This window comes from Daldinia decipiens (assembly GCF_022478715.1).
Source record: "Daldinia decipiens strain CBS 113046 unplaced genomic scaffold F4813scaffold_27, whole genome shotgun sequence".
Lineage (NCBI taxonomy): Eukaryota > Fungi > Ascomycota > Sordariomycetes > Xylariales > Hypoxylaceae > Daldinia > Daldinia decipiens.
Window position 1 is genome coordinate 361,568 of NW_026054570.1, and position 14,511 is coordinate 376,078.

The following is a 14,511-nucleotide window of genomic DNA, read 5'->3' on the forward strand; positions in this document are numbered from 1 at the left end:
GGCTCACTGAAATTAAGTACTTATGTACTTTGTACATTCAAGATGTGACCTGAACCTGAATGGAACCTTCAATGGGGTTGAATTGAAGCTTTGATTAATTTAATTATCTGCATGTATGTATGTATTACATAAGAGCCAGGCATCTTCGTCATCAAGCCCGTTATTTATAAATATCACGTGAACTAAAATGTGGCTGATGCGTCCTTCTAGGAGGGAAGTCTCCACAACAACCAAGGAAGGGAACAGATTTAAGTCCAGGATCTTGATTCGGCTTGGCCTGTGAGCTCATGCGCCCACACCTCTGGGGACAGTTGGACTGCATTATCTGGCAACATAATGAATTAGCAAGTCTCTACCGCTCTCTAGTATAGGGAAACATAGAGAAACTTAGTCAACCAATCTCTCTTTCTATAATTCGACCCCTTGCCAACATTCCTAGCTGGCCTAGAGAGCTCAATGCCAACTGGCATTTAAGCCAATCTCACTTAGAATCCCCCTTTTCTTTCATTCTTCGACAAGACCGACCTGAACCTTAGGCCAGACTACCCCTCTGAGTAGTCACTACAAGACAAGACAACATGGTTAGGTTGCGCGAGATCTCGCGTACTGCGGCCTTCGCCTGGTCGCCCGGCACTACGAAGCCATTAATAGTTACTGGAACCCGAGCTGGAGCTGTTGACGCCGACTTCTCCGACGAGACGCAGTTGGAGTTGTGGGATCTGAGCCTTGACAACCAAGAACAAGGACTTGAGCTTCAACCTATTGCAAGCATCACTGCCGACTCTAGGTGAATAAACTTCCCAATAGTCTTAATAAACTTATGGGGTTTGCTAACAAATCGATTACTAGGTTCTACGATATTGCTTGGGGCCAACCTTCCGAAGACTACCCGCAGGGCATCATCGCCGGTGCTCTCGAAAACGGTTCGCTCGATCTCTGGGATGCCGCGAAACTCATCGCAGGCGAATCCGATGCGTTAATATCACGAACGACGAAGCATACGGGGCCCGTTAAGTCGTTACAATTCAACCCTCTGAGACCCCAGATCCTAGCCACCGCCGGCGCGAAGGGAGAGCTATTCATTTATGACGTCTACGACCCCGAAAATGCTTTCCGCTTGGGCACTGCTGCGGCTCGTTCCGACGACTTAGAGTGTGTAGCATGGAACACAAAAGTAGCCCATATTCTTGCTACGGGAGGAACTGGTGGTTTCGTTACTGTTTGGGATTTAAAGACGAAGAAGGCCTCGTTAACACTTAACAATAACCGAAAGCCCGTTAGTTCTATTGCATGGGATCCAAACAACTCTACCAAGTTATTGACCGCTACTCCCGATGATACTACTCCAGTCATCCTGCTATGGGATCTGCGAAACTCCAATGCACCAGAGAGGACACTCCAAGGTCACGAGCAAGGTGTTCTTTCGGTGTCTTGGTGCGAGCAAGATGGCGATATTTTGATTTCGTCTGGCAAGGATAATAGGACGTTAGTTTGGAACCCTCAGACAGGCGAGCGTTACGGAGAGTTTCCCGAAGTCACCAACTGGACGTTCCTTACCCGATTCCACCCTCATAACCCTAGTATCTCGGCGACCGCGTCCTTCGATGGAAAGATTACTATCCAGACGCTCCAAAACACGAATCCTTCGGCTGTACAGAACGCGACTCAAAATAGCCTAGATGGTGAAGACTTTTTTACTCAGGCCCAGAGACAGCCTCAAGGCGCAGCCTTCTCCTTAGGAAAGGCTCCCAGGTGGCTCGAGAGGCCCGTTGGAGTTTCGTTTGGATTTGGTGGAAAGCTCGTCATCGTCAAGCAGAACCCTCATCAGCCTGGCCATAAGCGCTCTTCTAAAATTGAAATTTCTCAGTTTTCTGTGGATTCAGACATTGGCAGCGCGACTGAGAAGTTTGAGGAGTCGCTCAAATCTGGTGATGTTACGGCTATATGTGAATCGCACATAGAGCAAGCCCAGACAGAAGAAGAGAAAGCTGACTGGCGTGTCTTGGAAACTCTGCTCACTGAAAATCCGCGAAAACAAATTGTCGAATATCTGGGATTTAGCGAGGAAGAAGCAAACGACGAATCAACTAATGGTGTGACCGAAGAAGCTTCCGAGACCAAGGAACCCGAGCCAGAGAAATCCGGCTTAGGAGTAAAGACCCATAAGAAACGTATTTCGACTTTCTTCTCCGATGGAGGCGAAGGCGAAAGTGAAGACTTCCTAGCAAGTCTGTCGGCCACAAAGGGTGCTAAAACAGATAACCCTTTCCGTCTATTTGGCGAGGGTGATACAGGTGTTGAGAAACAGATTACGAAGGCCTTGATGTTGGGTCAATTTGAGAAAGCAAGTGAAATTTCCCTGAAGGACGGTCGCATTGCGGATGCCTTCATTATCGCCAACTGTGGCGGAAAGGAGCTCGTCGACAAGGTCCAGTCCACTTATTTATCCCAAAAGACAGGCATCCCAAGCTACTTGCGGCTTTTGGGTTCTGTTATTGTTAAGAATCTATGGGATGTTGTCTATAATGCCGATCTAGCAGACTGGAAGGAGACTATGGTGACGCTCTGCACGTATGCGGACCCGACCGAGTTCCCTGATCTATGCGAAGCCTTGGGAGACCGTATCTTTGAATATGGATCCAGGAAGGATGCCTCCTTCTGTTATCTAGTTGGCTCCAAGCTCGAGAAGGTCATCGACATCTGGGTTGCCGAGCTGGAGGAAGCCGAGAAGGCTGGATTGGCCGAGGCTAACGATTCCAGCTTCTCTATCCACGCAAGGTCTCTCCAGCAATTCATCGAGAAGGTCACGGTTTTCCGCCACGTAGCAAAATTCCAAGACGCTGAGACGGGTCTAACCTCAGGCTGGAAGTTATCTTCGCTGTACGACAAATACATCGAGTATGCAAACATCGTCGCAGCCCACGGCCAATTAGAGATCGCACACAAATACCTAAGCCTTCTACCGTCGAAGTACGATGCTGCCGACATGGCACGCGAGCGTGTGCAATTAGCAACGAAAAAGGTGGCTCCCCAGTCTGCTGTCAGACAGCCTATTCAGAGGCCCGCGGCGACCTCCCACGTGTCTTCTCGAGCACCATCCGTAGCTGCAGGATATCAACCACCTCAACCGGCTACCGGTATCAATCCTGTTAATCCTTACGCGCCCCCGGCTGTCCAGACTCCTGCAGCGAATCCCTATGCGCCGCCGATTGCTAGTAACCCCTACGCCCCGCAAGGATACCAGCCGTCGCAGCCGCAACCTGTTCAACTATCTCAGCATCAAGGCTATGGTCCTCCACCAACATCTTTCGGGGCTCCCCCAAGAGCATCAACCCCATCGACAAAACCTCCCCCAAGGGCTTCGGATGCAGGAAACTGGAATGATGTACCCATAGTGACAAAGGCGCCTCCCCGAAGAAACACGCCGAGCACTGCCGCTATCACATCACCATTCCCTAACCAAGCAAACCAGGCAATGCCTCCACCACCGCAGAGTCCCTACGGTTCTCAGCACGGAACAGCGACACCACCACCTCCCCCTCCTAAAGGTTCAGCGGCCGGGAGGATAATGTCTCCCCTCGGTGGCCCTCCCCAAGCTGGTCAATTACCGCCTCCTCCTCGACCCGGATCAACTGCGGCACAAAATTACGCCCCGCCTCCCCCTGCCCAGGCACAGGGAGGCCCCGGTATGCCTCCACCCCCAATGGGTCACGTTGTCCCCAGAATGTCTTCACCTTACAACCCGCCACCGACAGGAGCTGCGCCTACAAGCCGGTACGCCCCAGCACCGGCGCCTCAATCGTTCGGTACTCCTTCCCAGCAGGCTCCCCCGCCCCATGCTGGTCGAGCGCCGCCGCCAAACCCTTATGCGCCACCTCCCCAGGCAGCGCCCTCTCATAATCAATACGGTCAATCCCCGTATGGTGCTTCACCGGTACAGCAAGGGCTACCTTCTACCGGCCCTCCATCGAGCATCGGTGGTCCCCCACCGGCAACGACTTCGCCTGCGCCCCCTCCACCACGAGCCGCGGCACCGCCAAAGCCCCGACACCCTGCAGGTGATCGCTCTCACATCCCCCCTAATGCCCAACAGTTAGTTGATATCCTGAGTCGCGATATGCAACGAGTAGCTTCCAAGGCACCGGCCTCGTTTGCTCCTCAGGTGAAAGATACGCAAAAGCGGTTAGGTCTGCTATTTGATCATCTCAACAATGAGGAACTCGTGAAACCGGACACCATCGAGGAATTAACCCAGCTAGCTCATGCATTGGAGTCTAAGAATTATCCGGAGGCCCAGCGCTTGCAGGTAGAGATTCAACGAGACAAGACGGAGGAATGCGGTAACTGGATGGTATGTCAAAACCCCTTATCTTTACAGACATTCTTGCTAACAAAATCATAGGTTGGAGTTAAACGGTTGGTCCAGATGAGCAAAGTTACGGCCTAGGGCATGAACCGGGGCACCGACTACGTTACGGACTCACGGATAGATGAGAAACAGTTATCATGTTGACGAAGTAACAGACCTGTTGACGAGTATATGTAGAGTTGTTACATAGATGGATGGGTTGGCCGCCGAAAGCTAAAAAGTAGGGATCGTTTTAATGTATTGCTGAATGCCTACTAGGCTATTTATCTTTCAGTCTCAAGTTGTATGTGTACGTGATATGTTATGTGATTCTCGTAGTAAGGTCGCTAAGAGATAATTGGTTTAATAATTTACCCACGTTTGGATTCATATTGCAGCTTACTAATAGTCTCACGACTCGGTAGCAGTTCTATAGCTAAGCTCCAAAAATGATTCGGCATGTGTGAAGCGGATATCTCCATCCAGGGATAAGCAGGAGTTATAGCGGAGCTAGGACGGAGTTTATGCATAGAAAGGGGTTAAGCATACCCGGCTTGCATAAATTGGGTCTCGCAAAGTGTAGATGTTGTATCTAGACATAGGACATGAAGCAGTTTTCTGTTTGTCGATTGGTGACTATGCTGGGCTTGTTAGATGAGATGATCTACCTGGCATACATGTATATATATGTTGCTGTAATCAAGATTGTCAAAGGGGGCTGGGCTGGGGCCCGAGGAATATAGAGCTTTCGATGATATAAAGCTCTAAGGCAAGTCGTTAAGAGAAGCGTGACGCAGTAGACCTGTTCGCTATTATATATACGTCTTTTTTTTTACAGCGTAGTCAAGATGGAAATACCCGATACTAAACCGTATAACTTACCGGACAATGCAGTCTGGCTCAGTAAGTCGAAATATCCAACTTATATCAAGTAGAAGACCAGACTTGCTAACATATTATACTACCAGTCACCGGCTGCTCCTCTGGCATAGGACAAGGCCTCGCCCTATACATCGCCACCAAGAAGCCCTCGCAACGCGTAGTAGCCACGGCGCGCAACCCGGCTTCACTCTCCGATATCCCAGACGGCCCTAACGTCCTAAAGCTAGCACTAGACGTAACCTCCGTCCCATCCATCGACGCCGCCTTCGACACCACCCTCGCACACTTCGGACGCGTGGACATCGTCGTCAACAACGCAGGGTACAACCTCATGGGCGACGCCGAATCCTCCCCCCCGGGCAACGCCGGCGCCCGCGCCCTCCTCGACACGAACTTCTGGGGCGCGGTCGACGTATCCAAGCGCGCGTTACAAGCGTTCCGGGACGTGAACCCGCAGACGGGCCAGCGCGGGGGCGTCATCGTGAACATGTCTTCCCTGGGGGGGTATCTGGGCAGCGCGGGCAACGCCTTCTACCACGCGAGCAAATTCGCGCTGGAGGGGTTCGCGGAGAGCATCGCGAAGGAGGTCTTCCCCGAGTGGAACATCCACATCTGCAACGTGGAGCCTGGGGGCGTGCGGACCAAGTACACGACGACCTCGCTGCAGCGGATGCCGCGGCATGAGGCCTACGACCGCGCGGGCGGGGGCACGTCCCAGATGCTGGCGTTTATGGATAATGAGGAGTTGCATGCTGGGTTTGCGGGGACGGAGGAGGTGGCGGAGAGGATATATGCGGTGGTGGGGACGGGGCGGGGGATTCCGATTCGGGTGCCGCTGGGGAGGGATAGTTGGGAGATGGTTGCGGCGGAGACGGAGAGGGTGAGGGGGCAGTTGGAGGAGTGGAGGGAGTTTAGTTGTGGGATGGGGAATGTGGATGTGGAGAGTATGAAGAAGCTTGTGAGGTAGAAGAAGTGTGATTAGTGTTTGTTATGTTTATTAAGACATGGATGTTCCGCAAGGGCTTCGTGTTTAGAGCTGAGGAATCACTACACTGAGTCTTTGGGTAGCGTATATTTGGTTGTGTTTTGATTAAGTCTTGTCTATAAGCTAGATATCTCGTGGGGATAGTTTGACGAAGCTAGCATCCCAAGCATCGGCACAGGTTTCTGTGTAATCACGATACTCTTGTCATTCTCATGATCGTAGTGCTGCTTCGAACCTCCATACCTCCTATATGTAAATGAGGTTACAAGCACATGAAATACGAGCCCAGGTACATAACGACGATTAATGGCTAAAGCACGCTCCTTAAACTCAACTACATACACATACCTGATTGGCATTAATAGGATGGCTGGTGTAAAGAATCAAGGTGAAGTATAGGGGCCTAGGTAGTTGACCCGGGGGTAGGTCTTGATTATCTCGTCTTTTTGGGGGTATCATTAGTAACATGCTCTTGTTTCCTTATTTCTTCTCCTCGTCCTCATCTGAAGAACTCATAAACTCGTCATCTTCGTCAAATCCGGCGAACGCTCTCGTGACGGGCTTCTTCGACGTGATATTCTTTGACTTGGTATTCGTTGGCCGAGTTGGAGCCTTAGAGCCGCTTGACTCCTCAGAATCTTCTCCTTCGCTTGAGTCTTCGTCCATATCCTCCGTGGAGGCAGAACCGTGCGATGTGCCGAGCATATTGTCTTTGTAGTTTCCTGCCTTTATAGCAGCGAGAACTGCCTCGCGCGTTCGCTCGCTAGCTTCTTCTTTGTCCTCAACCCACTTGCCATCTAAGCGGCCCTTGGTGCTGTTCTTAATCTCGTGCTCCCTCTCATCCGCGGCGTCGACGATCTGCTGCCAGCGCGCGCGTCGCTTTTCCTTTTCCTTTTGCTCCATCTCAGGTTTGATGGCTAGGTATTCAGCCAACGCCTTAGCCTCATTAACTGTTCTTATTCGGCGCCCATCTAGATTCCTGCTAGATGCGTTTTCGTCGCCGCGGTTCCTCTTCTTTTTCGAAGACATTCGGCCACCGGCTGCTCGGAGCTGGGAGCCGAAACCACCTTTGCCACCACATAGCGGGATTGATAATCGTAGAGATAAGAATGCATCATCGGAGTCGCAGAGAGTAGAGACTAAATCTCTAGAATTAGAGAGGATTTGTTTGTTTGATATGGTAGTCAGAATAAGTCGCGAATCGATTTGCGGTAGTCGGTCCTCGATGCGATGGTGAAGGTCTGAAAGAGTTGCGGTTGAAGGGATAGGAAGAGATAGAGTAGGAGGTAGGCCTAAGCCCGAGAAGGTTGTTACGAAGACGTTGATATTCCCGGGAGCCATTTTGTAGGGTTTGTATGGTGATATGAAAAGACTCGCTGCGTTATCCGCCTTATGGTCTAAGGCGTCGCTCTTAAAGATGTTGAAAAGTAGAAAGGGAATGGATTGATGATTCTAGATGGCTAGAGTGGATCTTATCGCATCCGTGCCAAGTCCCTTATCTAAAATGGGCCATCTACCTCAGCCACAAGATACTGAGCAACCTTAGGTGGTATGTGCACGAAACAGGGCTGTCAGGTCATTACATAAGCGACAGTTTCCCACACCCCACTCAAATTCGTAGTGTCGCTTCCGTCTCCACCATAGGGTTTTTGCGCACAACCAAAAATTCCCTGGACCTTCAATCCATCGCAAAGTATCCATCAGCCTGTCGACTTCACATCAATCACGTCCACCCACCCAGTTCAACATCTTGTCACCGTAACCAACCGCCAAGATGCTGATTCCGAAGGCTGACCGCAAGAAGATCCACGAGGTTAGACGAGCAACTCAATAATTAAAAAATTTTCTTTGGAAATTCGAGAATTGTCGAGCTAACATTTTTTTTTTGTTCGCCATGTAGTACCTCTTCCGAGAGGGCGTATTGGTCGCGAAGAAGGACTTCAACCTTCCCAAGCATCCCGATATCGACACCAAGAACCTCTTCGTTGTCAAGGCTCTTCAGTCGCTCAACTCCCGCGGCTACGTCAAGACCCAATTCTCCTGGCAATACTACTACTACACCCTTACCCCCGAGGGTCTCGACTACCTCCGAGAATGGCTTCACCTCCCCGCCGAGATCGTCCCCACTACACACCTCAAGCAGCAGCGATCGCACGCTCCTCCCCGAGGAATGATGGGCGAGGGCGAGCGTGAACGCCGACCATTCGGCCGTGGCCGTGGTGGTGACCGTGGCGACCGTGGCGACCGCGAGGGTGGCTACCGAAGACGGGATGCTGGTGAGGGCAAGGAGAGCGGTGGTGCTCCTGGCGAATTCAACCCTCAATTGTAAGTTCTTACCGGCAAGACTATCCCCCTTTTAACGATCTTATACTTACTCTAATCTACAGCCGTGGTGGATTCGGTCGTGGCCGTGGCGCTCCCCCTTCGTAAGAAGCTTCTACTACTACTCTTGGAAATCCCTTCGACGCACATGGTAGCCGGGTATGGACATGTACTCTAGGGAATGGAGCAACTGCATAGTCTCACTTCTCTGTACGTGATAGAAACTCGTGGGAGGAACCTCGGATGCACGGTTGGGAGTTATTAGGAGGCTAAATCCTCGGAAACCATCAATGAATTATGGACATGCTTTTTGCTGTGAAGAGACCAAAATTCCCAATTAAAGATGCTTGGATTGGTGAAAGGTTAATGGAGTGCGAGGAAATATGGCCAAGCCAAGACCTATGAGCCCTATGATTAGCATGCAAATGGCTACAACTTATTAAGGAAGTATGTGTTTTATTTAAATTCCGGAAGGGAAAAGAGTGATAAGTTATTATCAAGGTATTCCCATTGCCAGTTTCCTATCAATTTTGGACGTAGAGAAAAGGAGATTTTGCATCAGGTATACATACTTGTAACTACCTCATGTGGTGACCCAGTGGTATGACTTAGACGGTATCGAGAGGAAGGTACTATAAGGTAGGTATATATGCAAGTTACCCGTATTAATACTTTATCCACCTCGGTTTGCAGATCGGAGACTTCCGCCCGGCTCCGGTGCTACTGATTAGATCCTCACGGCGGTTTCCTTAAGTGTCTAGGTTACGTTAGTAATAGAATTGGAATTTTTGTAATTCTTATCCTGTTCAAATTCGGTGAGGCCCCGCGATACTTCCATCTTTAGACAACGAATTGGACAATAATAGCGCGCCGAGCCCCAGAACATCTCCAGAATGTCCCCATTTTCATCCCAATGACGACCAATCGCTGTACAAAACCTGAGCACAATAGGCATGGCTTGTGTATGTATATCATTAGCCTTTACAGATTGGTCAAGTTCTTCAAAGGTGAAACCTTGCGCATACTATATACTATGTAGATCTCTCAAATCGATTTCGATCGGACGGATCTATGAGTACATTAATATTCGTTCGAGCATCGTCAGGTCCCTCTCGCATACAGTAAGGGCAGAAGATCCGTACACATTATACCGTAGTTGGTTCTGTGCCGCTTCGACAGAATCTTAACTGGCACACGACCACTGTGAATTTTATCCCGAAGCTCTGCCACCGAGCAAATTTATAAAGCTCCGACAGATGTAGCCATGCTTTTATGACGTCGAAGCGGCGCTCAACTTTAACGCTGTGTTACCTGACACCCAACCTCGCAACTTGCAGCCTCAGGTCTCACTCGGTTGGCTAGTCAGCCTTCATAGGCCTCTCTTAATAAGTACCAATTGATTATGAGGAGTACCTAATCTCACCTTAAAGGACCTCGCTCTATGTATACTCCCTTACAAAAAATACTTACACGGATCGCGGGGGTCACATCCGGCCGCCTCCAATTCCAAGAAGTCTGACCGAACCATCCGGTGAAAGTCAGAATCAAAACATATAACATACATATACAGCATTGACCATGACATTTGCAGGTGATGCTCATGCCATTTACCTACAAATTGGTATGTCGAATATGAATATGAACACTCATGTCGACCCAGACCTGTGGAATACCGACAGACCACGCTTCCTTTTTTCGCGGAGAGCGCAATGGTACTGCATAGACCACGCAAGATGACGTCTGGGTTCCATTGGGGGCACTTCTCTAGCCAAACATTTTCATCAGGTCATTCTACCAGCGCTGTCTTACCAAGCTAGTCAGCTTCTGCAAGGCAGATATTGCTCGAGTGGAGTCACTTACACGCGCAACACTAGCAAGACCAACTTCGACGTAGATAGGTAGTGTTTACGAGTCTTGGGTCTATCGAACTATACCTCTAATGGATTTGTTTCCGGCTAACTAACCCAATCAGCTAGGGTTATCTGCGAGGTGAACGGATGCCGTTGTTATGGCGGGGTGTAGCAGCATAGGTCTGATCTATTGCCCCTCCTTTTCCCATCCTTTGTTTCTTGGTGGCATGGATAGCTTTGCAGGCAAACTCATCATTGGAACCAATCCGATTAGAAAGTGTGAATAATGGGTTGGGGCTTGCGCCTCTTCTCTCCCCCGCGGGACGTAATAAGAAGACAGCATTCCCAAACATCTTCGTTTTCCCTTTACTTCCTTCTTGACCAAATCATACTGCGACCATCTAAGACCATCTACGTCCATCTACGTCCATCTACGTCACTCCCAATATACAAACAGCTTCCTGTGTTTGTCTCTTCTTATACGACTCTATTCCATTGGAGTTATTGTACAGATATCATATCTATAATACCCCTCATCCCACGATAGACTTTTGAGTCTAAAACAAACAAAATGGCCTCCCTTCCAAAGACCATGAAGGCTCTCCGGCAAGTCTTGTCCTCCATATAGTTGTATTATGCCAATTGAGGGCCGCCTCTAGAAGCCTCTATAGGATTCCTTTAGTCAATTCTCTTTGTACGTAGTTACTGACAGCTATACCCTCGTAGATATGAGAAGCCAGAAGTATGGGGCATCGTCGAGGTTCCTCTACCCACCTTACGACCCGGTGACGTCCTGATCAAGGTCAAGGCAAGTCAACCTCGCTTGCCATCTACAACCTCGCAGCCATAATAACACGGAATTACTCTAGGCATGCGGTGTTTGCGGTACTGATTTACACATCCACGAGGGAGAATTCATTGCCAAGTTCCCTCTAATCCCTGGCCACGAGACCGTCGGCGAGGTCGTCGGTAAGAAAATATAGAGGATAAAATGCGACGTAATACCAACTAATTGTCACGATTAGCAATTTCCGACGGCGTTAAGGAATTCAAGGTCGGAGACCGTGTTGCTGCGGATAACTCGGAGCTCTGCGGTCACTGGTAAGATAAATCCTATCATATTCTAAACTCTTAACGTAGCTGATTTATCCCCAAAGCTTCTACTGCCGAAGAGGCCAAGAACTTCTCTGCGAGGACTTCCAGGCTCACGGTGTCATAGGATTGGACGGCGGGTTTGCCGAATACGTGAGTACTTCCTACCTATTCGTTTTGTGGTATTTTATTAGCTAACTCGCATGCTCCCGAAATGTAGACCTCTTACCCCCAAGGTAAACTCTTCAAAATCCACAACCTCAGCGATGTCGATGCCACCTTAATCGAACCTGCCTCCTGCGCCATGCACGGTTTAGAGAAGATCGCCCCGAAGGCTGGATCGCATGCCTTGTTGATTGGAGCTGGTCCTACCGGTCTCATGATGGCTCAATTCCTGTACGAAAGGAAGACCTTAATTCCCTTTATAAATATGTGCTAATATTCTTTCGCAGACGACAGAATGGTGTTTCGCAATTAACTATTGCAGCCCCCGAAGGTTCCAAGATGGAATTAGCCAAGAGCCTCGACGCTGCCGATTTCTATATTCCTCTCTCCAGATCAAACCCTGCGCCCCAGTGGGAACAAATCAAGAAGGACAACCCATATGGCTTTGACATTGGTAGGCAAACCGTATATACTAAAAGTACTCGACGATGCTAATAGGGATATAGTTGTGGAAGCTAGCGGTAGCTCCAAGGTTCTCGAGGATGCCATCAACTACGTCCGCCGAGGAGGCAAGCTTGTCTGCTACGGCGTCTACCCCAGTGCCGCTCGCGTCTCTTGGTCCCCAGCCAAGATTTTCGGTGATGGTAAGTTATACGATGATGCTGTTACTATGCAAATATCAGGCTAACCGGGATTACCTAGAAATCACCATCATCGGCTCCTTCTCCGAGACCTACATGTTCCCGTCCACTGTTGACTACTTAGATAGCGGTAAGGTTAAGACTAAGGGTATCGTCAACAAGACTTTTAAGCTTGAGCAGTGGGGCGAAGCTCTTGAGAGCATCCGAAACAAGTCTGCCATCAAGGCTGCTATTGTTTTTGATTAATTTGGGAAGCTGGATAGGATACAAGCGAAAGGAAAAGTATATCTATTACATGATCAATGCTACTACTTAGCTAGACAGCCGAGTTAGTAAAACTGTAGTTAAAATAACATTTTATTCTGAATGAACAAAATCTCCGATTCGTTGCCTTTGTGATCTGCGCCTCCAGGGTTGTATAAGACGATGCTTCACCTTGCGGTTGACATAAGCCAATAAGGAACCATGTGTGTTCCTAAATAGGGATGAGGAACACGAGCGGCGTGGTTCATTAGTATGCAAAGGGAATGCCATTTGTCAGCTAGGTGGTCCACGTCGTCAATATAAGGATCGAGAACCCCACGACCTTGATGGCTGGCCAGCATGCCTTCGTGGGTAACCATTCATGCACATACGGTATTAACAATCCTACCGTCCGTCTCCGCTCTGGTCCAGTCTTCCCACAGACAATATGCCGACCGTCGTTGTGACGGGAGCCGGCTCTGGCATTGGGCATGCATGCATTCGCTTAGATCCTTATTCGAGAGGTATTGTCTATTATGTTTGGTTTTCATATTATTATACATAGGTACCTAACCGCCTCGTAACAATCACACCAGTGCGACAGAGTACAGCTAGACGTTACGTCCCCGGACTCAATCACCTCGCTCGCGTCGTCCTGTGGCGACCGACCAATTGATTTACTGCTGAACATGGCGGGCGTCATGGCGCCCCCCAGACGAGCACGCCCTTGTCCACGGTGTCGCTCGCCACTCCGACCCAAGACATTCGGCGTGAACGCCTTTGCTCCCCTGTTACTTACTTACGCAAGCCCTCCCTCCTCCCCAGCCTGCTCAAAGTCGGGCAGTCCAAAGGTGGCCGTGATGTCGAGCCGCGTCGGCAGCATCGTGGACAACAGCTGTACGCGTACCGCGCACCGCGCGAGCAAAGCTGCTGCGAACAGCGTGTTTAAGAATGTCGCGGTGGATATGAGGGGGGACGGGGTTGCGGTTGATATTGTGCACCCGGGAATTGTGAGGACGCCGATGACTGCGGCGATGGGCGAGGGGATTCCCGAGGCGGTTGGTTGGGGCTTGGGTTGGGATGGTGGTTGTGTACATAGGGCTACGATCACGAGTATTGTCAGATTGTTCACATTATGAAGTACGTAACCTAGGTAAGTATGGAATTCAATGTTATTAGAGTTTATTTATTTCGACCCTGTTGTTCTCAGCTTTGCTGGGCTATGTGCCACGAGCGTGCCAAAATGCTAAATCCTGCTCCACCTAGTTAAGCTATTGCAGTCGGTGCGGGAGAGGAATGCGTGTCGAGTCGGGGGCGACGACGATGGCTTCTTCGCCAATGACCCCTAGACATGGCCCTCTACGGCTTCAGTAGAGTATAGTTGCGGCACTGGCTTCCTATCTTTCTAGAGTTTTGACTAATAGCGTTGAAATATAATATAATACCCTTTTCATCCATAGCTTCTCTCGCCAGGAACATAATTAGGACGACTTGTGCTCGTTCCTTGCGCTCCTCATGTTCCTCACGCTCATCGCGTTCCTCGCGCTCCATGCCTAGTGCCTGGAACAGCCCCCAAGCACCATTGGTCATACCGATTCCGGAGTCGCCCGCCAACCATCCCTCTTCTGATTTGAGGGTACATCACTTCCCCACCGGGCTTGCGGCTGCGGCTGCGAAGGAGTAGTAATTGTTACTTAGCCGGCTCCCCACCTCGGCGGGGTCGTTGTCGCCACCATGATTGACGTTGGGTGAATCAGGTTGTCGACCTTGAGTGTGATTGTAGCACGGCTGTTTGTTGCAGGGACGTGCTGTAATAGCGTCGTCTTGCTCGGTCAATTCCGGAGACAAGGCGATTGCTTCCTGCTCCGTAGAATACCGCTTCGAAGTACTAACGATTATTATCTGCTGACCTCCGGGCCGGGCGATGCTTCCATTGCCATGGCTCCCGACCTCGATATTATGAGTGTTGGGTAGGTTGTTAAT

The 14,511-nt window shown here is 49.9% G+C and overlaps 5 protein-coding genes across 5 annotated transcripts; 4 read left to right on the forward strand and 1 right to left on the reverse strand.

Moving 5' to 3' along the window:
• Nucleotides 1-186: 186 nt before the first annotated feature.
• Nucleotides 187-4,644, forward strand: F4813DRAFT_366443 (uncharacterized protein). The gene is made up of 3 exons (XM_049244029.1): nt 187-787; nt 850-4,351; nt 4,403-4,644. Exons 1-3 carry the CDS (start codon nt 579-581, stop codon nt 4,445-4,447), a joined length of 3,756 nt encoding a protein of 1,251 aa, XP_049097779.1. The 5' UTR covers nt 187-578; the 3' UTR covers nt 4,448-4,644.
• Nucleotides 4,645-5,037: 393 nt separating this feature from the next.
• F4813DRAFT_154574 (NAD(P)-binding protein) lies at nt 5,038-6,281 on the forward strand. The gene is made up of 2 exons (XM_049238997.1): nt 5,038-5,251; nt 5,317-6,281. Exons 1-2 carry the CDS (start codon nt 5,197-5,199, stop codon nt 6,195-6,197), a joined length of 936 nt encoding a protein of 311 aa, XP_049097780.1. The 5' UTR covers nt 5,038-5,196; the 3' UTR covers nt 6,198-6,281.
• Nucleotide 6,282: 1 nt separating this feature from the next.
• On the reverse strand, nt 6,283-7,773 carry F4813DRAFT_154575 (telomere stability and silencing-domain-containing protein). The gene has a single exon (XM_049238998.1). The coding sequence runs from the start codon at nt 7,554-7,556 to the stop codon at nt 6,696-6,698; it is 861 nt and encodes a 286-aa protein (XP_049097781.1). The 5' UTR covers nt 7,557-7,773; the 3' UTR covers nt 6,283-6,695.
• Nucleotides 7,774-10,958: 3,185 nt separating this feature from the next.
• On the forward strand, nt 10,959-12,531 carry F4813DRAFT_381878 (L-threonine 3-dehydrogenase; the record flags this gene model as incomplete). The annotated part of the gene is made up of 9 exons (XM_049245727.1): nt 10,959-10,997; nt 11,100-11,189; nt 11,257-11,356; nt 11,413-11,488; nt 11,545-11,632; nt 11,700-11,875; nt 11,932-12,098; nt 12,151-12,288; nt 12,347-12,531. The coding sequence occupies 9 exons, from the start codon at nt 10,959-10,961 to the stop codon at nt 12,529-12,531; spliced, it is 1,059 nt and encodes a 352-aa protein (XP_049097782.1).
• A 496-nt stretch (nt 12,532-13,027) lies between these two features.
• Nucleotides 13,028-13,918, forward strand: F4813DRAFT_154805 (uncharacterized protein). Its single transcript, XM_049238999.1, has 2 exons — nt 13,028-13,052; nt 13,125-13,918. The coding sequence occupies exon 2, from the start codon at nt 13,218-13,220 to the stop codon at nt 13,665-13,667; it is 450 nt and encodes a 149-aa protein (XP_049097783.1). The 5' UTR covers nt 13,028-13,052; nt 13,125-13,217; the 3' UTR covers nt 13,668-13,918.
• The last annotated feature ends 593 nt before the right edge of the window (nt 13,919-14,511 follow it).

What these genes read in the sequence shown, in the direction of transcription:
- F4813DRAFT_366443 (XM_049244029.1), top strand. Translation starts at nt 579, where the DNA reads ATGGTTAGGTTGCGCGAGATCTCGCGTACTGCGGCCTTCGCCTGGTCG. An exon ending in AGCATCACTGCCGACTCTAG is followed by an intron (nt 788 to 849) that starts GTGAATAAACTT and finishes ATCGATTACTAG; the next exon opens with GTTCTACGATATTGCTTGGG. An exon ending in AGGAATGCGGTAACTGGATG is followed by an intron (nt 4,352 to 4,402) that starts GTATGTCAAAAC and finishes ACAAAATCATAG; the next exon opens with GTTGGAGTTAAACGGTTGGT.
- F4813DRAFT_154574 (XM_049238997.1), top strand. Translation starts at nt 5,197, where the DNA reads ATGGAAATACCCGATACTAAACCGTATAACTTACCGGACAATGCAGTC. An exon ending in GGACAATGCAGTCTGGCTCA is followed by an intron (nt 5,252 to 5,316) that starts GTAAGTCGAAAT and finishes TTATACTACCAG; the next exon opens with TCACCGGCTGCTCCTCTGGC.
- F4813DRAFT_154575 (XM_049238998.1), bottom strand. Translation starts at nt 7,556, where the DNA reads ATGGCTCCCGGGAATATCAACGTCTTCGTAACAACCTTCTCGGGCTTA.
- F4813DRAFT_154805 (XM_049238999.1), top strand. Translation starts at nt 13,218, where the DNA reads ATGGCGGGCGTCATGGCGCCCCCCAGACGAGCACGCCCTTGTCCACGG.